Source organism: Cinclus cinclus, chromosome 6, assembly GCF_963662255.1.
Source record: "Cinclus cinclus chromosome 6, bCinCin1.1, whole genome shotgun sequence".
NCBI classification, from domain to species: domain Eukaryota; kingdom Metazoa; phylum Chordata; class Aves; order Passeriformes; family Cinclidae; genus Cinclus; species Cinclus cinclus.
In genome coordinates, this window is record NC_085051.1 from 31,972,236 (window position 1) to 31,996,825 (window position 24,590).

At 35.4% G+C, this 24,590-nt stretch overlaps 1 protein-coding gene across 1 annotated transcript in view; it reads right to left on the reverse strand.

Moving 5' to 3' along the window:
* Nucleotides 1-283: 283 nt before the first annotated feature.
* SPRED1 (sprouty related EVH1 domain containing 1) overlaps nucleotides 284-24,590 on the reverse strand; it is a 28,321-nt gene continuing 4,014 nt past the window's right edge. The window contains exons 2-6 of the mRNA XM_062495380.1: nucleotides 23,029-23,252; nucleotides 15,005-15,173; nucleotides 13,688-13,737; nucleotides 5,649-5,807; nucleotides 284-943 (exon numbers count right to left, since the gene is read on the reverse strand). Of these exons, the coding sequence (XP_062351364.1) occupies nucleotides 284-943; nucleotides 5,649-5,807; nucleotides 13,688-13,737; nucleotides 15,005-15,173; nucleotides 23,029-23,252 (1,262 nt within the window). The remainder of the gene's footprint in view (nucleotides 944-5,648; nucleotides 5,808-13,687; nucleotides 13,738-15,004; nucleotides 15,174-23,028; nucleotides 23,253-24,590) is intronic.

A 24,590-nucleotide genomic window follows, 5' to 3' on the forward strand; every position in this document is an offset into this window, starting at 1 on the left:
TCATAGTTTATATACTCATTTTATAGCCAATAATAAGAACAGGCTTTCCTTTGCAAAATCTCCTTCACAACTTGCAACAAATGCCACGCACTCAAAGGAAATAGTTAGGCGTGGCTAGCACTTGTAAAATGCCAAGGTCTGACAAGTCTTGTTGCTTCCTCCACATCAAGCATCTCTTACATGAAAGAAGATTCCCTTCAGCTTGCCAAAAAGCTTCCACAAATCCAAGTTAGATGCTTCCTGGAAACAAAGATTTTTCAGCTCTGTTTGGCACAAGACTGATTCATCCTGCAGCTTTATGCTTTCCTCCACAGCACCCACACACCTCACCACAGTGATGGCATGCTCTCAAGGGGAGGTAGCAGCACATACATGGAGCAATGAACGAAAGTGCCACCAGTGCTAACCAGCGTAAGCAGAACTTGTCATCACTAGTGTCACACGAGCAAGGATCAGAGAAATCTCCTTCAGAGTCTGACATGCAGTGATACAGCATGCTCTCTGCACAAAGCATGCAACTAACTTGGTAGATACATCTTTTAATAGGATCTGGTGCATCTTGACATTTTCCTCTGCCATTATCTTCATGATTAAACCTTTCCTGGCAGTATATACAGCGGGAACGCTCACCATCCTCTTTTCTTCTTTTCGAGTTTTTAAATTTTGATGAGGAAGGCTGAGTTTTAAATACCACAGAACTCTTTGAGTCTTTTAGGGAATTCAACTTAGTTCCATCCCCACATGGGTATAAATAGTCAGATTTTTTACTGTCTGATTTAGATAACGGTATATTTGAGTCTGCGTCATCCCTCTCCAGGTCATTCTTCCACATGTCAGGATGCCTGTAGTCTGCATAACGACGTATCAAAATGTCACGAGGGTTTATTCTGACAATTTCATCTTCATCCTGAAAACTAACATGCCTGATTGACTTCAGTGGGACCTGAAACGGCAAAGTAAGAGAAGTTTACTTTGGTGAAGTCCCAAGTTTATGTCCACCTACAATATAAAACTTAGATTGGAAAATTAAAAAAACAATTTTTTTTCTCTTGCTGCCTGAGGATAAAAAAAATTCCATTTTTTTCCTCACTATTATAATTTACAAACATCCCCACAATAATGAGTCATCTGCAGGGTATTAGGTCTATGAGCTTTAGTATTCTTTCCTGACTTTTTAGTGTCTCATAAGACCTTTGGGTATTCTGGTATCTGCATAAAACTTGATGCTGCTCTGCAAATTATGCTCAAGAGTGTTAACATCTTAAAGTGGAAAATAATTCCACAGATTAATTATGCCTTATGTGCTGATTTGATGTGATGATCTGCTGCTTTAGGACTAACTCCCCGATATATTCACTACTGTTATCCAGAAGAAGCTTTCCTTAATTCCTAGTGTAAGTTTTCAAACTCTCTCCAATTTATAACAAAAGTATTGAATACTGGTAGAATATTATCAAAGCTGTGTTCTACATAAGGGTTTTGGAGTATGAAGAATAACATTCAGTACGACGATCAATCAATAGCAGCATCTTCTGAATGCATCTCCCCTTAGCCAATATACAGTACTTAAATTGATTAGTTTAGGACACTGGCAGGCAGAGAACTAAAGTACTTCTTAAATTCCCAGTTTGTAATGAACTGACCATAATTTAAGACATTTTACTTCAAAAGGCAAGTAATAAGGAATGTGCTAAACACATACAAAAACAGCAGAGAAATAGGATAGAGTTATTGTTTTTTTTCCTGCCTTACAATGAAAGGGCATGAGGGCATAAAAAAGTCGTCAAAGATGACAAAATTCAGAGAACCATCCAAACTGAAATACCGCAGGCCCTAGATATCTAAGTTTAAGATAGTGGATTATCACTAAATGTTGCTGAAATCACATTACAGGTGACTCGCAAGAAAAGGTGCAAACAATGACAGGAAAAAAATTCAGCACATGTGTATAAAAGTAGCTCCTGAAAATAGCAGACAGTATAGCAAAAAAGCAAGGGTCTCAGTATGCCCCAGTATTTCTACCTACAGGAGGCTATTATTTTCCTACACTGTAGGGCTATTATAATCAGAGCCAGCTTATGAGTGGGCTTCAAGTCAAATTCTGCCTTTTTATCTGTCAAGTAAGTGCACAGCCTGTAAACCATCTCTCGGAAAAGGCAAAAAACTCTTCCACTCCCTAACCTGTTAGTCCTACAAATTCTTCCATCATCATGAATTACTTGGGAATAATCTTTGGCATCAGTATTGTTGCTTTGAGAGGGTTTACCTTATTAGTAGCCAAATTACTGAGAATTAATGTGTCACCATTCCATAGTCAAGTACAACAATTGAACAGCATGTTCCTAATCTGTTGCAGGGTGTGAAACTACTGAAGATGAGGTTTTAAGTTAAAAAGCTTCTACGTCACTTTGCATCTGTCTGTGCTCCTACTGCGCTGAAGTCTGCATGTCCTGGTTTTGGGGTAGGAGACAGAGAAGGGAAAAGGGAAGGCAGCTGGAAAAAGAGGAAGGAAGAGCTTCTTAAAATAAGCTATCTTCTGATTATGTAAGAATATCTGTAGCCTGCTCTAACCATCACTTCCCTGCTCAACAATCCTTGTGTGATGAGTACAGAACTGTAATTAGAGATGCTTTGCCCTGGGACTTTCGACTGGAGTATACTAACAAGAACAATTTTTTTTTTTCTTGGCTCCAAGCCACATAGTTGAACTTCCACAAGGTTTCAAGGATACAGGGAGAAGAAAGGTTATATCTTATTCAGCTAACATTGCTCCCGTTCCATACTTCCCTGGGCTCCTATGCAAGCAGTTAGGCTTCCCCTTTGCTTATAAAAACAGACTGCTTCTCAGCCCTATTCTGTTTTCAAACAAGAATAAAAATCTATTGTTTAGCAAAAATAACTAACTATGGCTAATTGGCTTATTTGAACATTTTACAGCATAAATTTATTTAAGAAAAAAAGCCACAGAAGTAATTAGAATTCCATATGTTACAGGCATAAAGGATCCTTACCCCACTGTCCACATAGAATATTATGCATCCACTTAAGACAGTAAATAAAACTCATTGTTTAAAAGAAAAAAACCCTAAAACCTCAATACAAAAAAACTGACCCTCAACATCCCATTGCCCAGACAGCTAATAGCCATTAAAGATCACTACAAATACTAACAACTGTAGAATCTGACCTCTCCTTAGCCTTTGAAGGCTTTTTATTTGTTTGAGCAGAACACATCACATACACAGAACACATTTATTTTTTTCACATTTTGAGCCCAACACCTAAATCTGCGTAACTGGCATGTTACAAATAAGGCACCACTACATTCTTTATGGCACTGATATTAAGAAATATTTTTTGAGCAGAACATGCTGAAAAATAAGCAAACTGGAGAAATGCTGGAAAGAGCTTAGTCATTGGGTATTAAAGGGGACTCATGTGAATGCATGAAGCACATGAAAACTTAGGAACAATTCACAACCCTAATTCAGATGGGTACAAATAGCAGCAAAATTTAATGAGAATAATGCAATCAGTCCTCTAAATAATGAAAATTAAAACTCAGTACAAATGTCATCTATGTGAAGGTGAAGCAGGAAGGGAGGAAGAATGTTACAGCAAATTGAAATTCCACTGAGAATCCAATTCTGAACATGATTAGCCAACTGGAAATTAGGCCAAAAATTTTTTGTTGACACAACTGATCCCACAAGTATGGTACCTTACTTGAAGGGGCACACCTTTAAACAAGGCACGGTCACTTCCTTGGTACTGCAGTCTTTGCTGCTTCTCCTCAAAGAGATACACCTGATTCTGGTCACCTTGCAGCTTCTCAAAATGAAGACACCATTTTGTGATGCCTGCATCATCGCAAAGTTCTAAATTTAACACACATCTGTGTATCAGAAGCTGGAAAGCTGAAGGACTTGAGTATTTTTTTACTAGCAGTCAAAATATTACAGGTAAAATCTGAATTGTCATTAACGACTTCTTTAATTGGAGCATGTACTTCTTGAGCTATTCAACATTGAGCACACTCTTAAATAAGAGTTTTCAAACTTATTTACACAAAATTGAAACAAACCCAATAATTAGCTCAAGATCTGCTGTCACCTGGTCGTGTGCATTGAGTTTAGCAGAGCCAGTGCAGTTTGTGCACATAAAGAATGTGAGGTTTTGGTGAATGGTCTATGTGTAAATGCATGCAAGACCATGCAAAAACCAGAGTTTGTCTGTTGCTTGCAGGTGGTGCTACAATATGAGAACAGTATATTAAAGAATAACTACTTAAATTTTCATGGAATCCCCCATAACTTCACTTTTCAAGAATTGAATTCTAACATTGTCATTTGAAAGAAACTTCTATTTAATTTCTATCAGACACTGACTAATCAGTTTAACACAACAACCTAAACTATCACTTTCTCAGTAGATGATTTTATACATGCTTTTGAAATGTACAGGTATTTTAAGCTACTGCACTTTTCTTTACAACGCAGGCAAGACTCACAGGACATACACCACTAGTTACTGTAGCTATTAAATATTAGTTGCAATAACCTAAGAACCCATCCATTCTATTTAAAAAATATTTACAATTCTCTTTGCAAGTAAATGGGAAGAATGAAAAATATCTACCTTAACAGAAACAAAAATAAGTAGTGACTGATAGAAAGAGATAATTGGAGTAGATCAATGATTAAAGATGAAAAATTAATCATTTCAAGCCTCTTAGTTCTCCAGATGATACTGCCTGCTTCTTTTGCCCAATAAAGCATCTTAAGAGTAGCTGATATAAAACTTACGTACAATCCTATTTTTCTCTGCAAAAATAACTGAGGGTACTAAAAAGCTTTACTTCAAGCAGCAGAGATATTTTTGGTTAAGTCTTCAGAACTACTTGAACTTTCATTCTACTTTGACTTCTGCTATTCAGCATATTCTAAAAGCTTCCCATGTAGCTGGTTCTAGACATAAGACCACCAAATTAATTATAATCCAACTTACTAAGACTACTTCTCCAGTCTACAAAAAGTGTCAATTCTTTCAGCTTTAGAAAAAAAGAAAAATGTATAGTGCCAAAGGAAAAGCTGTACCAATGGCTGAACACTTTTCATACATAACTGATACATATTTTTTCCTTTCTGCACCAAAAGTTTACTTTAGTTTAAATAGGCATTTAGAAACCACAAGCAATGTTTCAATAAAAATATTTACCAGAAGTGCCCTACTGTATAGTGTATCCAAGACATCAATTTTAAAGATACTTTTCAATATTTCTAAGCAAGAGAGTATTAGTATACATGCAACCAAGACTAAGCTAATAACTAATTAACATCTTCTGAAAAAAACTGAACAGCTTTTTAAGACTGCAGATATTGAAATCTGCAATACAGAAACAGACTTCAAAGAAATTACAGATTTATTCATGTAGTCTGGTGCACTACAAAGATGGGTAAATACCTTCACAAAGCTTTACCTCCACCATAATAATGCTATAATATTTCAGCTGCAAAGTTTATACTGAACATTTCAAGAAGTTGGAAGTATGTGGACTTCGAAAGCAGTGACTTCTTGTCAGAAACTACATACTGTGCCATTAATACAACAATCACAGTTAGGACTGCTTCTTTTATTGGTATTCTTACCTGGTTAGGTTGGCTTGGTAAACAAGCTCTCCTGGTGTTGAAATCCTCAAATGTTGAAGGCCTTAAATTTGCACTGTTGTAAGTTTCACTGGTTACTACAGTTTCATGTTGAAAAAGGTGATCTTTCATTAGTGAACTTGATGTATTTTCTTGAGCAGTCTAGAACACATAAGAACTCCCTTGAAATGATTTTTGCATTTATATAAAAACAACACCAAACCAAACAAGTTCATACATAAATGCATTAATATTCTATATAACGTGTTAGAGGTATCTCTAAACGCAAGTATTCTTAAATGCACATTTTTGAAAGCATTTATAAGTAGGCAAGTATTTTCTTTCCTTTCAGTCAGCCTTGGTAAATACAGAATTTCTTTGCAGACACTACAACTTGGCACTAGAGATACATGCCTTTAAACACAGTTGCCAAATCAGACCTCTTTAAGGAAGCAGAGATCAACCTGTCTCTGAGATGATGTTTTCTCTAACCCACGAGGCTGCCAGTATTTACAAAAACACAACTGGAGAAAAAAAACTTCTGAGACCAATAAGCCAAAAGCTAATCAGATATTTTAATAAATTAAAAGCAAAATCAGCTGGAAAGGAGGAGAAAATAAATTTTAGCCTATACTGGCCCAATTAAAATATCTGATTGCAGCAAGTGTGCATTAAAAATGTAATGACTGTCTTTTTGCAATTACAGTTGTATCAGGCAATTTGATACAAAAATGAGGCCATGAAGCAATATATGATGAGATAGCAGCAGGACCTGTGCCATTCAGAAGAAGGAAGAGGAAGCATGTTTGGGTGAAATACTGGCTTGTAAGATGATTCAATTTCTGAAATGAATGGAAAAAAAAGCAGTTCTCATTCTTTAAGCTTGACTGACTGGGACATACTTAAGATACAGCAGAGCATTTTGATACAAATTCCACAGGGCCACCAAAAATGTACTCTGTGTTTTGTTTGCTGTAAAGTTAACTGGCTGTCATCATGGATAACACAGAAAATTCTGGCATCATCCAGCTTCCGGCAATGAGAATGCTTCAGCTTTATTATAAGGATTGGTATGTATCAAGAAAACATTTAGAGGAAAAGAATGAAAATACTACAGAAAAACACGGAGGCAAAGGCATACCTAAAGCTTTGCCAGGCTAACTATTAACTCAAAACCATTAGTTTTCACTTATCAAAACACTTGAGGAACTTATTTCAGGATTACATTAGTACCTCACATACATAAAAGCCTAATGTATCAAGTTCTAAAACATCTAGAATTAGCTGGTCTGTAGCTGACTTTTTAGGAGAAAGAAAATCATCACATCACTAAGTATTTAAATATTGTTCCAGAAGCACCTTGTGGAAAACATTAAATTCAGTAATTAATTCATGATCAGCATAATTAATACTAAAGAGCATACACCCCAAGAAAGACAAAAGCTCACTCCATCAGGTTAAAGCTCTCCTGAAAATTTTGAAGACGGCCAAAAAGCAGTACTGTTTTCAGATTCTTGAGCATGACAACACCACAAAGTAATTGACCCTGTTATCGTCAAAATTAAATTTTCTGGTCAAACATTGTTGGGAAAGAAGTATAAAAGAAATACCGGAATGACTGACAACAATTAAGACTTTATATATGTATACTTAAGAGAGAAAAAGCATAACATATTAGTGCAATATGCACACATCTTCATAGCAGGAGGTACTCCTGCAGATACACTGCTCAATGACATAAAAAGCTTGAAAACAGTGGCTCAAATCACAGAAGAGATGTATTCAAAATGAGGAAGAAATGCCTACAAACATTTTTGGTCTGAGCAACGCTGAAAATAACTACAAGCATTTAAGCTAACAGCTAGAAGCCATTTCACAGAAACCACAGGGATAAGCATCCCCTTTCCCCCTTTGCCCTTCTCCTGGCTATTATAAATTTGAGTGAGTGGTCTAGGGAGAAGGGAGCAAGGTAAAAAGCTTCTACTCCTTCCTTCCCAGGGAAAAACACATACTACCCACAAGCCAGTCTTTATCCCTGGGTGAGATCTGCAGCAGCCTGCATTATTTTCTGTCCCTGCAGGCGATTCACACCTTTCTTCTTTAAAAATGAACTATCTACACTATAGAGCAAAAAGGACACATGCACATGCTCACACAGGCAGACACAAGTACTCCCCTTGGCAGTCAAGGAGGGCTCCATCCAACGAAGGACACAGATATCTCTTACTGCGCTAACTAGCAGTGCCAGATGATGTATGAAACCCAAACCTTAAACTTAAAGCAAATCTTTGTGCCCTATACACAGCAATTATCAAAGAAAGCTTTCAGAAAATTCCAACACAGATACCACAATTCAAACTAAATGACTTCAAGGACAAATTTCAGGGTGGCAGCAGAGAGAGAAAAGCATGGGACCTTTTGTAAGGCAAGAACTCGCTGGACAGCATTTCTGAAAGCACAATGCTCAGTTTACCAACCTATACACTACTAATAAGTGGACGCAAACTAACTTAACTTGGTATTAAAATGGAAAGCAATCATGTTAGTTCTTTAGCCAATAAATATTCACTATGCTGAATTACAGAAATGACAGATGAACATGCCACACTCTGCTTTTAATGAAACTGTAGTTTTGATACAGTCAAACCCCATTTATTAGTATCCCAAAACCTTTTCCTTAGACAACACTTCCTGCTCCAATGTGATTTTTTATTACAAGGTCATAAACACCTGAAAATTCACATGTGTAATGGAAACACTGACAATCTGAAGTAGGAAGACCTAGAAACAAAAATGGTATTGTGTTGAAAACACATTTAAGTAAGAAGCAAATACATAAAGTTTTCCACAAGAACATATACAGAGTATCACACACTAACACAGATGCACACATTCTTTTCTACTGTCCAAAGCAATTACACCGCCCACATTCAATATTCTTTAACCACAGCCTGCAAAGTACAGTTCTGGCATAGGTTATTCAGTATCATCTGTAAAATAACCTACGCCAGTTTTTAATGCACAACGGAAATCTGGTTTGCTCCCAGCTGCTGGTATAATAATTACTGTCCTATGGTTGCTAAGAGATACTCTGAATTTTTTTTTCCAAGACTACTAAAACATTTCTGTGCGCACAAGCAAAAGGATGCTGGGTAAAGCAATAAAATGACTCCAGCTGTAGCTCTCCAGCAGAATTCAAAGCCAGATGACAGCTGTAGAGAAAATGAAAACCAGACTGAGCTTCTCTTGTTCTTCAAATTTTCTCTCCTTACTTCTCCCAGTTTGCCAGAGTTAAGTCTGGGAGAGAATTCAACATTGTTCTGCAAACATTGTTAAAAATGCTCTCCTCTAAGTAAGTTTAATGATTACACAGAAGGATGGATGAGAGACCACATTTCCGCTGCATCCCAGTTCTTGCATTTACTTCCCATGAGGCCCGAAAATTTGCTGTTTGATGCTAACAACACAAGAAATGTTTAAATGCTTTTGCCTTAATTTTTCAATTCTGAATAAATGATACAGGTTTAAAAAACATCTGAATTACTTCCTTCTGCTTTGGCTATTTCTGAGATTGATGGAGCAATATATTTGGCAAAGAAACTATTATTTCCAGATAAGTGTTTCTGACATAGGCTGAAATATTACCTAGATTACTCTGAATATTTTGTACAGTTTAAACTAAAAAAGAAGACGTTTGATATGCCTCTTTCTGCAAAGGCTTTTCCACCTGAATATATAGAAACACTACATGTAAGGAGGCTGCTAGGAATACTGGTGAAGAAAAAATATATAATTCCTTCTGTTTTTATATACAACTCCAACAAAAAAAAGCTTAATAAACCAAAATTATTTAGCACAATATATGTATTTATTTGAAACTGATAATATGAATCAGTATTACTTTTAGTTGTAAGAACTGGACCTAAGCAATTTATGAACTGCACAAAATATTTCTAATATTTAGTGTTTTACCATGTAGTATTGTCTTATCCATAAAAAATTAGAGTGTGTCAAGGGTAAATTATTTCACATTTCCTTACAAGTCATAATGTTATTTTTGTAAAATAAGATTTCTGCAAACATTTTGTTAAAGACAAAATAAACTGAGTGGTCATTGAAGGCCCTTATGATGAGGTCACTAAATAGTGTATTTGCAGAGCAGCACATGAACAATTAATGTCCTTCCTGCCTGCACCAAAACCACTTAAGATGCATGTAAGTTACAGGCCTTTCCACCTTCCTATTAACAAAAAAGTCCAATGTACTTATTTCTGAAAGAACAAGCCAAACTTTTTATTTTCTGCTTACAATTTATTAGTCTACAATTTTCTTCTGCCAGTAGTAAGAAACTCAAAAGCATAAGTGATCCAATCCTTATTACTTCAAAACTGTTAAAATGTGTTGGTAGCCCATAAATAACACCAATAAGGCTGACTCAACAAAAACGGAAAGAAATTAAAGCTCAGCTACTCTATTTTCCAGTTTACAAAAGCAAGACTTAAAGCATTACAGGATCCAAAACCTCCACAAAAACAATTTTAATTGTATAAGCTATAGATTTAATTTAGATTTACTTCTAAAAATACTTTTTTGCTTTTATTTTTTTTTTTCTGTTAAGCTAGGTGAGTTTTAGAGCAGGAAGTTTATATTTGATAGAGGAAAATAACCTGAGCCTGTCCTTTAACAAGCAAGCAAACTGACTTACTCAGGCTGATAATTTACATTTATTTACATTCAAGATGCAAGGTTTTATACCAGTAACATCTAAACTTCCTAACAAAAAAAAATAAAATTCCCAACTCATATTTCCATGTAAGTACATAAACTTTTCCAGGTTCCATTTACCAACATTATAGGAAGTCAGATAGCTCTGCCTTAACTCAGTGCATTTCTGTTTGAAATGAATCCGGTAAGACTAGGGCTTATTTGCTGATATGAACAATTTGCATCTAGTAAGTTAAACAATTAAAAATAATTGCAATAATTTAAGCAACCATGAAAACCCCTGAGTGATCATATTATTTAAATACTAGGATTTTAACATTATTTGTAAACAACAGAGAGGCTAAAGAAATTGTAATGAAACTATGTCTTCTTAAAATTATAAATTTAATCTCCAGCAAAAATGCTTTCTCTGGGAGATTTTATTTACAAAATACAAATTAAAAATCAAAAATTTAGTGAACCAAGGTATAACATAGCAAGCCAATTCCTAGCCTAGAAGGCACAAGACAAGATTTCAGTTTTTGGATTTACATTTAAGATATGCACATACAACTTTTGGACAATCAATATTTCTGCTAACTACTTCTATAAAATGTGATAATACTTATTACAAGGAAGTACTGAGATTTCACACCAAGATGATAATTTTTGATCTCCTTTGGATCACTTTATTTGCTCTTTGTAGCACCAAATATAGGCAACTAGTAAAATGACTTATGAAGCATGTTTAGCTTTCTTCATCATCTAGTCATCTTCTTTAAAAAAACAAACAACAAAACCAAGCCATATTTAATGAAATTTATGTATAAACTAAATACTATATTTAAACTTCAAATATAGGATTCTAGTACTAAATATAGGGCTTCTGCTATGTAAGACGACTACAACAGTATAGAAAAAACCTACTCTTCAATATTCTATCCACACTCCAAAGTGCCCTTGCATAGATATACTCCTAAACACGCTCAAAAACACTAATAGAGACTTTGGAAAACAGCTCATAAAATAAACAGCAAAACAAAAAATTAATTAAACTATGCAGAGGTGGCAAGAAGTCAGGGACAAGTCAACATGATTTTTCAAATACTCAATATGTTATCTTTAAAGAATGATGGTCTTATGCATCAAGTAAAAACGACCCTGGTATATCCAGTACCACTTATCAGAGTATCAGTCTTGGAAGGGAGGGAATTAATACTTTGAAAGAGAATGTGGACTATTTGGTATTTCAAAGGTATTCTTGGAGACCAGACCTGATGCCTGTAACTAAAATGGTGTAAAGCTTTTCTACACTCATGCTCATAACCCTGCAATTACAGCTTCATTATTGATACATAAACCTGATTTAGATGGAGCATAGCTAAACCAGGGTGGATTCAGTTTTCTCTGCATTTCTTTATTATTTTCTCCCTTCTGGTGTTGCTATTGATTGGCAATGCTGGTATCACTTACTTCACTTTGCTGTGCAGATAAGGTAAGAGATATTGGCTAACTTTTTTGTTTCTAGAAAACAGGACATCTATCCACAGCACAAACACACAGTTAAGCAATGTCTATTATGATGAAGTCATTAAGTATGTTTTTCTGTATAGAATGTAAAAGATAGTTCTGCCAGCAGTTTCTACCACACAAGATTGCTTGTACCTGTAATATACATATTATGCATGAGTATTTATAGATACATAATATCCGGTTTACAGACATTTGAAAACATATACATTATGTTTTAAAAATATAATATAAAGTAAACCTATATTTATATATGTAAAGAGGTGGTGTATTGATAGTCACATATATATATAGAAGTTGTAAATACACTTCTCTCCACTTTGCCAATAACAAATTGCTAACTGTAATGAATCTCAGATATTTTCCTCAATTTTGGCATTCTCATATAGAAAAGTAAATACAAGTCAGCAAAATCAAGGCTTGTTCTAATCTCACTAGGCCTGTAGAAACTGTTCAGTTATTAATCCTTGCAATAAAGCATGTTTAAGCAAGTCTTTTAAGATCTGATTAAGGACTGCATTAACTTTGGCACGTATTTCCTTCATCCTGTCAAAATCTCCTTTCTTTTTAAAATCTGAAATATCTAATATTTTTTAGCAATTTTACTTTCAAGTGCCTTAAAAAAGCACTGCAAAAAAAGAACAACAAGTGGTTACACAGCCAACACTTACACAAAGAAATACATTTCTTCTACCACTAAATGAAAAGGTATCAGGAGACTTCTGTATTGCCACTGCATTGCAGTATCCTCTCTAAATATTTGACTCTCAGTCTTCTGTCACCATATCTTCAAAGTCAGCTGCTAATTTTCTTGATTTTGTGTTCTAGAAGTTCTATGCTGGATCTATTTACACTGACACAGGATTTATTATTGCATAAGTGACAAGACTGTTTCCCAGAAGAAATCACTTAGCAACACTATCAGTTTTCTGAATAGCCACTAAGACTCCGGAGTCAGTTTGTTTCTTTACCATCTTCATATTAATTTAAATTTCTGCACTCTGAAAACTGAATATATGTGTGAATGAAAATATGGCTTTTCCTAAAACCATAAATAAGAAGGAAAAAATAACAAGCATACATAGACACAAGTAGGATTTACTCAGCTACAGTTAGTCTGTGTGTGTGTGTATACACCTCCATAATGTTTTTATACTGGCTTTTTAATTACATAGACTCTTGGATATTACCAGACAGTGCTATGCATCACTATTACAGTATTTATGGTATATGATATGATTATGACCTACAGAAATTGAATAGTGTAAAAAAGGATCAATGAAAACTTGAATCTCAACAAGCAACTACTTTATCTTCAGTGTGTTTTTAAGAATTGTCTAAACTTCTTTGTTTGGACTAGATTCTTTCAACCACTGTCACAGCATCTTTTCAACTCTAACCAATTGATGTTAGAAGTGTTTTATCACTTCTAAAGTGACAAATCTAAGTGAAATCTAAGAAAGCAAACAAGATGTACAAACAAGTAAAAATATTCTTTATCCCTCTATTTTCTGTTTCCCAGAAGAGTATTTCATGCTTCAATAAGATCAAAGAGGACATCATCTGAATAGACATTTTGAACTTAAAAATTAAACTCAGGATGCTTAATGATCCTATGGATTAAATAATAACTACTTCATTTAAGACAGACAATATTATAAGTCTTTGAGATAATTCTTCTGGAACTTATTTCAGTAAGCTGAATCTTGCTATTGCTCTTATTTTGCTTATTCTCACTAATGAGAGCAAAATCTGTTGAGTACATTTGTAAAAGAAAAAATGTACAATTAATTAAAAAATTTACTCACTTGAAAGCAGTCTTCTGCCACTTCAACATCATTTTGGGAGGGTGGATAACCTTCATATAAAGAAAAAAATGTGGACAAGGTTATTTTCTTCACATTTACCACTTACTGCTTCCAGTAATCCACACCATTTCTCAATATCCAGTGATGATGACATAAATATTCTTGTTTACTTTTTTGACGTATAGATCACTGCATTTCAAGTGTATTTAGTAGGCATCATTCATTTCTACACTGCATTTTCTATACTAAGTGTTCCTAGCCACACTCCTCTCTGTTGTTCCCACCTTCCCTATAAAAGCATTTTCAAAGTGAGAAGCATCAGCAGCAGTGAGAAGCAAGGGAGTATATTCCTTCTAATGTAGCATTTTGAAAATTAAAGACAGACATTTGGTTGGCATGAATGCACACTGGGTTGTATTTTGCTACAAATCAGCAGAAATTGAAACTGTGAGACCTAAGAGAAAAAAATGACTTCTCTAATTATTTCTCTTGAAGGGATATGGATCATACCAACTCAATTCCAAAGCAGTCATTACAGCATGTCAAGAAATATTTCCCGTCAGAAACATGGTCTCACTTCATTAGTAGGATAGAACACATAAAATCCCTAGTTACTTTTTACAAGCCTGAAAGAGATGTCCTTTCAATTCATAGAATAGACACCTGTTCTCTTCCCTCCCTGTCTCAATCCAGCAATGCATTTATTTTATTTCCAGCTCAGTATCTAGGCTTGATGATATTCTTCAGTTTGCTCACTGGTCACCATTAATTCAGTGAAGCTCTGTAACCAGCTGGTCATATTGCTGTCTGAGTAAATTCTTCTGTTCCTAAAAAAAATTGTCCTCAGAACTACACTGAATGCAGAACTACTACTAACTCAGCTGTTAGTATAAAATAAAACTATAGTGCATGCAGATAAAGAGAGAACTCAACAGGTCACAAATCATTCAACTTCCCAGCTTATCCTACAAGAACACAGGATTTGCAAAAAGCTTCTAAGATCCAAGTGAGAGAATATAACACTCCAACTTCCTCCATTTCTTCATGTCTAAAGAAAGAGGCAATGCTTTATTACATAGGGATGTTTTAGAAAACTACCATGTTAGTTTTTGTGAAACAATTTAAGACACTTGAATGAATGGCACTTTAGAAATGCCAGAAGTACTATTTCAAAAACTAATCAAGTCCCAGTATACTATAGTTTAATTCACATCCTTGAATACTGTCAATGTAAATGTTACACAACGTGCTTTGAATCTTTTTAGTAAGTGCTCAATATTCCTCAATCCCACCAAGTCTTTCACCTGAAATATGTACCTTGAGAAATATCCTCTACTGCTCTCCGAATACCTCTATCAAATGCTCTTGCATCAGCAGGACTCTGAAATGTGAGGCCAAACTTTTTGTCATCAATCTTCCAGTGGTAAAAAGTAGGAGTAACTTTGTTGTAAACAAGGTCTTTCTTTAATGTGCATTCCAAGACCACCTTTCAGAAAGAAAGCAGAAGGAAAAGATATCAGTGACTAATATAACAAATTTGAGAACAAAAGGTAGTCTTTATGAACTACCTAAAAACATACTTCATAGAGGTCTCTTTTCAAATTTCTTCCTGCTACAAAGACATAGTTTTAACTTCCTTTCCATTACAGTCAAATTATTCACTATCAGTTGCTGATAAGTGGTATGGGTTGAAGACACTATTTGTTTACTGAGGCAATCCTCCTATTCAAAAATCTCATGGCCACAAAAGTATCTCATACCTGCAACAATCAGTACAGACTTGGTAGATGTTCAGCAAATGAAATAGGTCACATGCCCCCAAAAAGCATTGTGTGCTGATATAAAGTTTTACTGTATCACTGGGATCTACAAAATCTTTTAGGACTAGACTAACTTCATGCTGCTTTCAGGCAGATTTTCAGATTTCTCCCAGAAAGGCTACTAGACAAGTGAAAGTAATACAAGAGAATTGTTTAAAACAATGAAATTAATAAAACCAAAAATCTTTATGAATGTACTACTGCCTGCACCTAGACAAAAAAATCATTTGTGGCTCATGTTCAACTATAAAAAAACAGTAACTGAATAATTAACATAATTATTTGGCTACAAAATCATTACAGGTCTACATGAACATTCAGTTATAAAGCAAAGTCACAGTCTTCACAGAGAATCATAAAATGGTTTGGATTGAAAGAAACCCCAAAGGCCATCTAGTTCCAACCCCCCTGTCATTAGCAGGGAGACCTTCCACTAGGCCAGGTTGCTCACAGCTCCATCCAGAGTGGTCTTGAACACTTCCAGGAATGGAGCATTCACCACTTTTCTGGGCCATCTGTTCCAGTGCCTTACCACCCTCACAATAAAGAATTCTTTCCCAGTATCTAATATAAATCCACCCTCTTTCAAGTTGAAGCCATTCTGCCTCTTCCTGTCACTATATGTTCTGTCAAATAATACCTCTCCAGCTTTTTTTGCAGGCTCCCTTCAGGTACTGGAAAGCCCTATCATCACTCTTTCAAAAAGTCTGGCTTTAAAACTATATTTGCACATTTACTTTACTGGAAAAAAATACTTTAAGCAACATTGTTACACTGAGTGTTTATTGATTAAAAAAATCCAGTGTGAACAAGAAAGTATGGAGGGAGATGCATTGATCTGCTCCCATATTAGTATAATAAAGCCCCCAGCAAGACAACATGTCTCTCTGTATTTGATGATGAAGGCCTACACAGACAGAGATGAATTAAGAAATTCAATATTTTATCATTTCAATAATATTCTATCATTTCATGGATGCACTTTTAGAATTTTAATTTATTGTTTTGTTACATATATGGCTTTTTAAAGAAACAAATAAAAAATTCCTCATAGGATATGGTAAAATTTAGTTTAAGTATAAACAATTATATTGAGAAAACCCCTCAAACTTCAAAAAAAAAAAAAAAAAAGATATATACATACCGGTACTTGGATTACTCTTACATATTCTTTGTGTTCCTTTTCTCCTTTCATTGTCTAATTATTACATAGGCAAATAGGTTTTTATCTCTTGCCTCATTATTTATTCTCCCCTACAACCCACCAGTAATCATCTCCTCTCAACTGTTATTGCCTTTTACCTCTGCTTCTAGAAGGAAAATATTCTTTCTGCACATATTAACTCCTTCAGCATTAAGTAATTTTTTGTTTCTCTCCTTGGATCTCCCTAAATGGTAAACAATGTGTAGGTAAAACTGCCTACAAGAAAACATAAAAAGGAATCAGTTTGCTGTAGGTCCACAGGAAAAGTTGTTTCAGGAATTAAAAAAGGATTATTCTACAGTTCTAAGGTGCATCAAATTGTTCTTTGTTCCTCCAAATGATTTTAAACTTGCTTCTTCTTTGAAAGAACAGTTAAAAATGAAGGCTTCTCACAGCACTGCCTTTTCTAGGTGTGAGAGCTCTTTAGGGGGATCTCTAATACATTAAGACCAACTATTTTAACAGTCTATTTTGTGTGCAGTGTCATCCAAAACATCAACAAAAAGTACTGCAAGCCTGATGTTATAGCATCACAATGAATTTCAGGTCCCAAAGGGATTAATCCACATTATTTCATACTGAAAGTCCATACCCAGTAACAATTTTACCACTAGAGATAAAAACTGGATTAAAACTTCACTGAGGAGAAGCTACAGTTTTCAAACACACCAAACCCAACTACAAATCCCCAAACCAACTCCCTCCAGCCCAAAAAGCAACACCCACTTGCCACTTCGAACCCTCACATTTTATATAACAAGCCATGATTAACAAAAGCAGTAAACATCCCATCTAATACTGTTTTCAACTTCATTCAAGGAAAACAACACATTTGAGGGGGTGACACTGATTTTTCCCATCTAAACTGGCGTGAAAACAGACCTCTTAAGTGAAAGGGCATTTAAAAGAGAAAAATATGTTGCATCAAAATTGTATGTGTTATCAGATATAAGGATCTATACAAGCAAGACTTGACGCTGCCCTACCTGAGAGAAAAAGCCATAGGTTTCAATTAGCAGTGGGACACAAATTTATAAACATCCAGGCCTTCAATAGTATTTGTTACATCCACAAATACAAAAAAACCGAATCAAATAAAAAACATACCAATCATCCCCAGGAAGCATTTTTCTCTCCCTGAAACACTGCTGTGCTTTGCAGGAATAGTGAATTTTTAAACTGTAAAACTTAATTTTGCCAAGGGCTTCCTGATGCTCAAGCATGTGAACTATCATAGGGGCTGGGGAGGAAGTATCATCATACATGTATTCTCCAAGGCCTGGAAATGGAAACCAAGCTTTTCCAATATATCCATATCATATGTGAAGATCATTTACTGCCCCACAAGTATCCAGAATATGCACTCCCAAAGGTTTTTAGGTAGACCTTCCCCAAAATCTCCAGGGATAAGCACAGCAAAGACCTGAAAAATTGTAAATAAAGTGCCTACAGCTTGAGTAAGTTGCATTTCAAAAAACACCCCATGGGTTACTGTTCTTAAGTATTTCTTCATTTGGAGACTTAATATAAGACTTCCATGCCAATATGAAACATCTACTTCAGGACATAATGGAAAATGTTGCAGAATCATCACACTCCAGACAAAAAATCAGATCCACATGACCAAAATTTAAATTCTCAGAGCATGAACAGAGCTGTATGTCTCCTGTTTAATGAAAAAATCTTTCTAATATCTAGATGCCATTAAGTCTAACATTAATGAATTCACTGCCACTCAAAAATACTTGTTTGCTTAATGTTTCTTTTCTCACCTCTAAAAACTAAATTCTTTAAAGCCAATAAAATCTATTTGGTTTATGTAGACCAGATCCATCTCCAAGTCAGAAATTTTCTACTTCAGCACTTAAAACCCAAATATCCTTAAGCAGAAATAAAACTAGTATTTAAGGTATGACATTATTTAAAGCATAGTTCAGGAAAAAAAAAAACTTTCACATTTGATGCACATTTCTATCTTGGTAACAGAACAAATAATTGAACATTTTGAGATACTGGATACTATTTTACTGGTTTCTAGCTGTACTTTCAAAGCATGCAAAAGCACATGTAAGACAGCTCTGTTTCTCATTTCCAACTCAAATCCACAAATGTAAGCACATTGTTTTTAAATGCCTTTTCTGCTTTTCTCTTGGGAACAGGCAGCACAACCCAAGTATGTTCATGCTACAGAGTATATGCACCTAGTGCCACAGGAACCATATGACATAATTATTCTCCCCACACTTCTTTTGATTCATTTCAAAAAGAAGATGATGTAAGGGCTGTACTACAGCCCATCAGAATCAACCTTCCCTCAAATTTTAAAGACAAGTTAAAAAGTAAATATTTACATTTGTGAACAGCAGGTTTTTAGAAGAGAATGGTATTTATATTCAGTTTCAGCTTTGTGTCTCTCCCTTTGCATAATTTGTTTTTATTCAAAGGAAGATTTTAAACTTTGTCACTCCTGATCCATGATCTAAAAGATAGTATTTTTTTTTATCCTTTGATAAAAACTTGCATGGCGAAAGTCTGGAGAAAAAAATAAACTAGAGAAATCTATTAGATTTTTCACTCGAGAGATAAAACTCACAAAAGCCCAAAAACCAGTAAGTTTGAGCCTAATATGTTTTAGCACAAGTGCTATTAAGATAGAAGAGAGCTGCTGTAAACACAGAAAGACAGAACAGCAGACCTGACCAGGTTACGAGGCAATGCAATTGTTCCAAGCAGACTGGCTGGAGCCTGGTCTAGGAAGGTGATTATAATAAAGGGGGAAATGTGCAATTATGTGAAAAGCCTTAATGAAATACCCTTCCATTCCAACACAAATCTAAACAACCTGAGCAAACTAGCGGGGAGCATTCTCTCTCAAATTAATTCAATGGTGCCACCACTTTGATTTTCTTCTCAGGTAACTAGGATACTTTTTGTGAATGCCACAAGATGTTTTAAATAGCTCTGTACTGCACAAAAATTTTGGAAGTTCTACATGTAGTTTGAGGCTGGTTCATAGAAAGGCTGACAGCAACCTGCATCTCAGGTCTAAAAAGAAACAACACAAGCCCTCTCCAACAAGGATCTTCAATATATTGATGCTAATTCTGGAGTATTTAATTTATACAGCTGATGTACAAACTGAGACCTATAGTTGATATTAAAGGTCTGCATAGCCTATAGAAGACATGGAAAGATCTGGCACGCTGGAATGGAACTGCAGCGTAGTGTCAGAAGCAGCAACTAAAGTTAATTAATTCTTCCTCAGTATAATCATTTAAGAGGTATCTGGAAGACACCTCCATCAAATATCTCACCTATGGATTTCAAGCTGCTTTGGGAGAGAATTCCACCTTTCTACTGACACACTGGTTAAATGGGAGAGAATTCCACCTTTCTACTGACACACTGGTTAAATGGGAGAGAATTCCACCTTTCTACTGACACACTGGTTAAACAGTGATACTGGCATCATGATTCCCATTTATCTTAGGTAAAAGCCATAGATCTGAACTCCATTTAACTTTCTAACCTATTTCAAAACCTAAGTTTTCCCATGTCACAGAAAAGTGTTCCAAGTTCCATACTCCAGGTTTCCAGGATAAGGGAATTTCTGTACACTTTCTGGAAGCTAGGGCAGTTCACAAAAGAAGAGACTTATTAGCCAGAGAAAATCAAGATATAATCTCGATTAGAAAGGTATTTTAGCAATGTATAATGTGACTTTAGAGAATCTGGGGACGTTTATAAAGATAACTTTCTCTTTTAATCCATAGAAGTATTTTCAGAAACAGCTGTGTGTACCTTGCAAAAAAAGTTAGTGAATTGGAAACTATGGTCCAAGTGACTTGTAGATATTACAGTAGATTATTAATTAAACATTCCTGAAGAGACACATACTCAAAGTCTGAATAACTGGAATGTTAGAAACTGTTTAGGAAGTTTAAAAAAAAAATTGTTACACTCTCTTTTCAAATCCAATGGCAGAGCAACGGACTAAACAGCATACTACTAACTTCAAAGATTATTCAGTCGTTGAGATTTACTAAAGGCATTCTAAAATGAGACTAGAGGGAAGTTGGTGCCCAGAAACAGTAGATTCAGCATAACACTTCCGCAAAATCTGAAGATGATCAAAATATTGGGCTCTACTCCAAAGCAAATACAGCAGCTTCCACTTTTGCTTTACTTTTAAATAAAAAAATAAAATACATAATTATTATAAAATATAATACTCACATGTCACTTCTGTTTGGACTAAAACCCCAAGTGTTTGGCTTCATTAAAGAAAAGGTTAAAATTTATGCTTGAACAGTGAATTCACAGGAATATTCTAAGAACGAACATAAAACCATGAACCATATTGAAAGCATAATGATCAGAATAGTTTTAGAATCAGTGACGTGTCTGTTTCAGTACCTGCTATCTTCTGCCCTTCTAAATAAGTGTCATGATCTAATTTTGTCATCGCATATCTTGGTGCAGTATCTTGGTTCTTCTGTGCCAAGTGGGGTCTTGTTGCATACCATACCACTCAGTTGTTAATTCATTACACATTAGCTTATAATTGCATTATCTTAAGTCTGTAGAAATACATGAATACACAGTGACCTTTCATTCAGTTATCAAAGAATTACTGGCTCTCCAGTGTTCTTCTCCACAACCCAAATCTATATTTGTTAATTCCTTGAGCTTTATCCAATATACATGGGAGAGATGTTCGTCCTAGCTGCACTTCCACCTTTTGTGCTGTGTTTTTGAGGGGTTGGCTTCCAACAGAAACTTCCCAGAACTACAGCAAGATTACAATCTGCCCTGACAGACTAGTTAGGTCACATTTGGGGGACAAGTACAAGGAAGACAGATGGACACAGGATGGGACACACACCAAAACCTGAAAACAAAACAAACTGTTCAAGACAAGAAAGGTTTGGAAAACATATTCATGCTAACATGATCTTGATTTTAGACAGGAAGAGGGGGAGAAACATTTAAAACCTTCTACCAGAAGTGGTAACAACACAAGTCTTGCCTAGGGGAAACAGGAGAAAGGCCACTGCAAACAGATCAGGGCACTGATGGCTGGACATATAAATATGCATGCAGACACACATTAGGCCGGTCTCTAGTTTGGAGGATTTTGTTATTCTTAAGGCAAGCTGTGAATATTCCAAGTATTAAGAATTAAGAAAAAATTATCAAGTATCTCTAAACGCAATTAAGCTTCTCAGAAAGAACCTCAACAAGGCTAAAAAAAGTTCTAAAGGGAACTACTGCAAAGTGAGGAAGGAACTGCAGGTGCACGTAGCTATGCGGGAACACAGGGTACTCTGCTAATAGCGCTACGCCCCACTGAAACAACTGAGTCAGCAGAATTTCTATTTATATGCTCTCTTCCTACAATAGCCACTGTCAAGGCAGAAAACTCAGCAGTCCTGCCTCAGGGGAGAAACTGGTGAGCTTGAGGAAGGGTCAGCAGTACAGTATAAGAAGTAATTTTACCTTTTAAGCTTACAGAGCAATCAAAGTTCGTTTGCAGAGAAGAATAAATTCTTGATAAAAGTCATGAAGACAGCTTTTGTGCCTTCCCACTTCTCTTTGTCCCCACAGTAAGACACAGCCCCACTGAGAAATTTGTTTGCCACACAAGTAACCAAACAATCCTTGGTAAACCCATTTTGTCTCCCTTAAGTCTGCATGTTCGAAACGGCTGAGATCCTGCACCAGTTTTCTTTTGGTGAGGCTGATTTTCATGAAGCTTCTTCAGAGATGTTTATGACTGGTATTTTATCTAAGGTAGCTGATGAATGAATACTGTCTATGTGTTCATCAAATCAGATAAATTCTTGGACCTGTCAGCTTCCTGCTGCCTTTGAATACAAAGTTTTTCTCACATAAAATGGCTTCTTTTTGTCATAGCCATATTCCACAGCTAACCAAATCACTACTAAGGAATTCCACCTTATTTCATGTTCTTAATAAAATTCATTTCCAACACTCCTCCTAAATGCAGTGTAACTGGTATAGAAACAAGATTTCACTCTAATCTTTCATCGGAAGAAAAATTAATAGCAAAATTTTCCCCAAAACAGATAGAGGGTTTCTAAAATTCAATGTGCTTGATTCTGAAAAAGCAGGGTATTACATTTAAAAAAAGTAACTGGCTCTTTTGGTACACAATCACTGATATAGAAAAGTTCTGCAACAGCATTAGACAGACTGTAAATTTACTTTGCAGTCTATAGGTAATAATAAGCAAGCATCTATACTTATGCCCCATAGAGTTTTAACATAATAATTAAATAGATGCAAATTGTTACCGTTTTATCCCTGAGTCGTTCTCCATGGATAAGAAAATCAGCACAGCTATTCTCTTCCTGGGGAATGACTTTGAAGACTGTGACACAGCTTAGTCCACCCCCTCCAAGCGGTAACCATCCACCACTTGAGTCATCCCGGGTCATCACCACAGCTCGCACTCGTGCATAACTATTACTGAAAGAGAAGCAAAAGAAGAAATTAGATTTCCATAAACATAAACAACCTCAGTCTAGTAAAAAACAAAACAAAACCAAGACCACTGGCTTTCCACAATCACCTAGAAAAAAAAATAATTTAAGACCACTCTCTAAAAAAATGTTCCTCTGTATTTTTTATGCCTTCATTAGGACTTCTCAGAGTTCGTGATCTTTTGTAAAAAGGCTTAACCAGAGAATATAGTTGCCAAATTAAAACTAGTTCTTCTAAAAACTTTACACTCAATGATCTAGCTAGAGGGCCGGAAAGAGAATAAGCATCAACTCCTGATTTATTTTAGACTAATCATGAAGCCAGTCAGCCACCATGAAATTGCACAGAAAAGAGAACAAGAAAACAGAAAGAGGTCAGGCCTTCTGTCACTGAAATCTAAACAAGAACAGGCTTCTAGCCAGAAACCCTGCTTCCCTTCATCTATCCCTCTTCCCCATGCACATAACCCGTCCTTTGCAAGGGTAGGTCAGGACACACACTGTAGGGGTTGAGCACAGGACCAGTTTCAACTACTTAAAACCCGTATTTACAGTGTTTACTTGCCACTTCTCTCCTGTATTTGTATCGTGTGTAAAATTAATTGCATTTTACCAAACATATTTTTCCATAATTTAGTATTTTTATAAAATAAACAAATCATTATCATGCCATTACTTAAAAAGCCAAATTTCAGAGTACTGGAAAAAGAGATTTTGGTCATCTCCCCCTCTCTGCTCTCAGTTTTTTCTTTTAAATTAAATGAAAACATTTAGTTTTGGTTATGAATTTGCCACTACATCACTTGGAAAACCCCATGGCTTGCCAAGTATGTTATTAGATGTTACATTTGAAGTACAGTTTACTGGATCAATGTCACCGTTGATGATTGAACATTTAAACACCTTATAAAATAAGGTATTATCTTTTTGCAACATATTCCTGATCAAAGGTTTAAGTACTTATGCCACTTAGCACCAGTGATGTCAAATTTAAGGGCTGAAGAGGAAATATTAGAAGAGATCAAACTTGTTCCTTCTGTATTTGAGATAAAACTAGTCACCAAGCTGTTGCACTTTTAAAAGATCACTGCTTTATTTCCAACACCCCTCCCCCCCCCACCAAATCCCCAAAATAACAAAGGTAGGCTTTTTGGCGTAATTAATATATTACATTCTCACACACATGTATGGTTCACAAATGATTCACTTGTGTGTGTATATATGTGTGTGTGTATATATATATATAAATATATATATATAAAAAAGAGCAAGTATCTAAAACTTAAATAAATAATGGTTTTCAGAACAGAAAATTATATAAGACTATACATTTTGAGCTTACAGCCAGCTGAATTTTGTTTACTGCTTCTGAG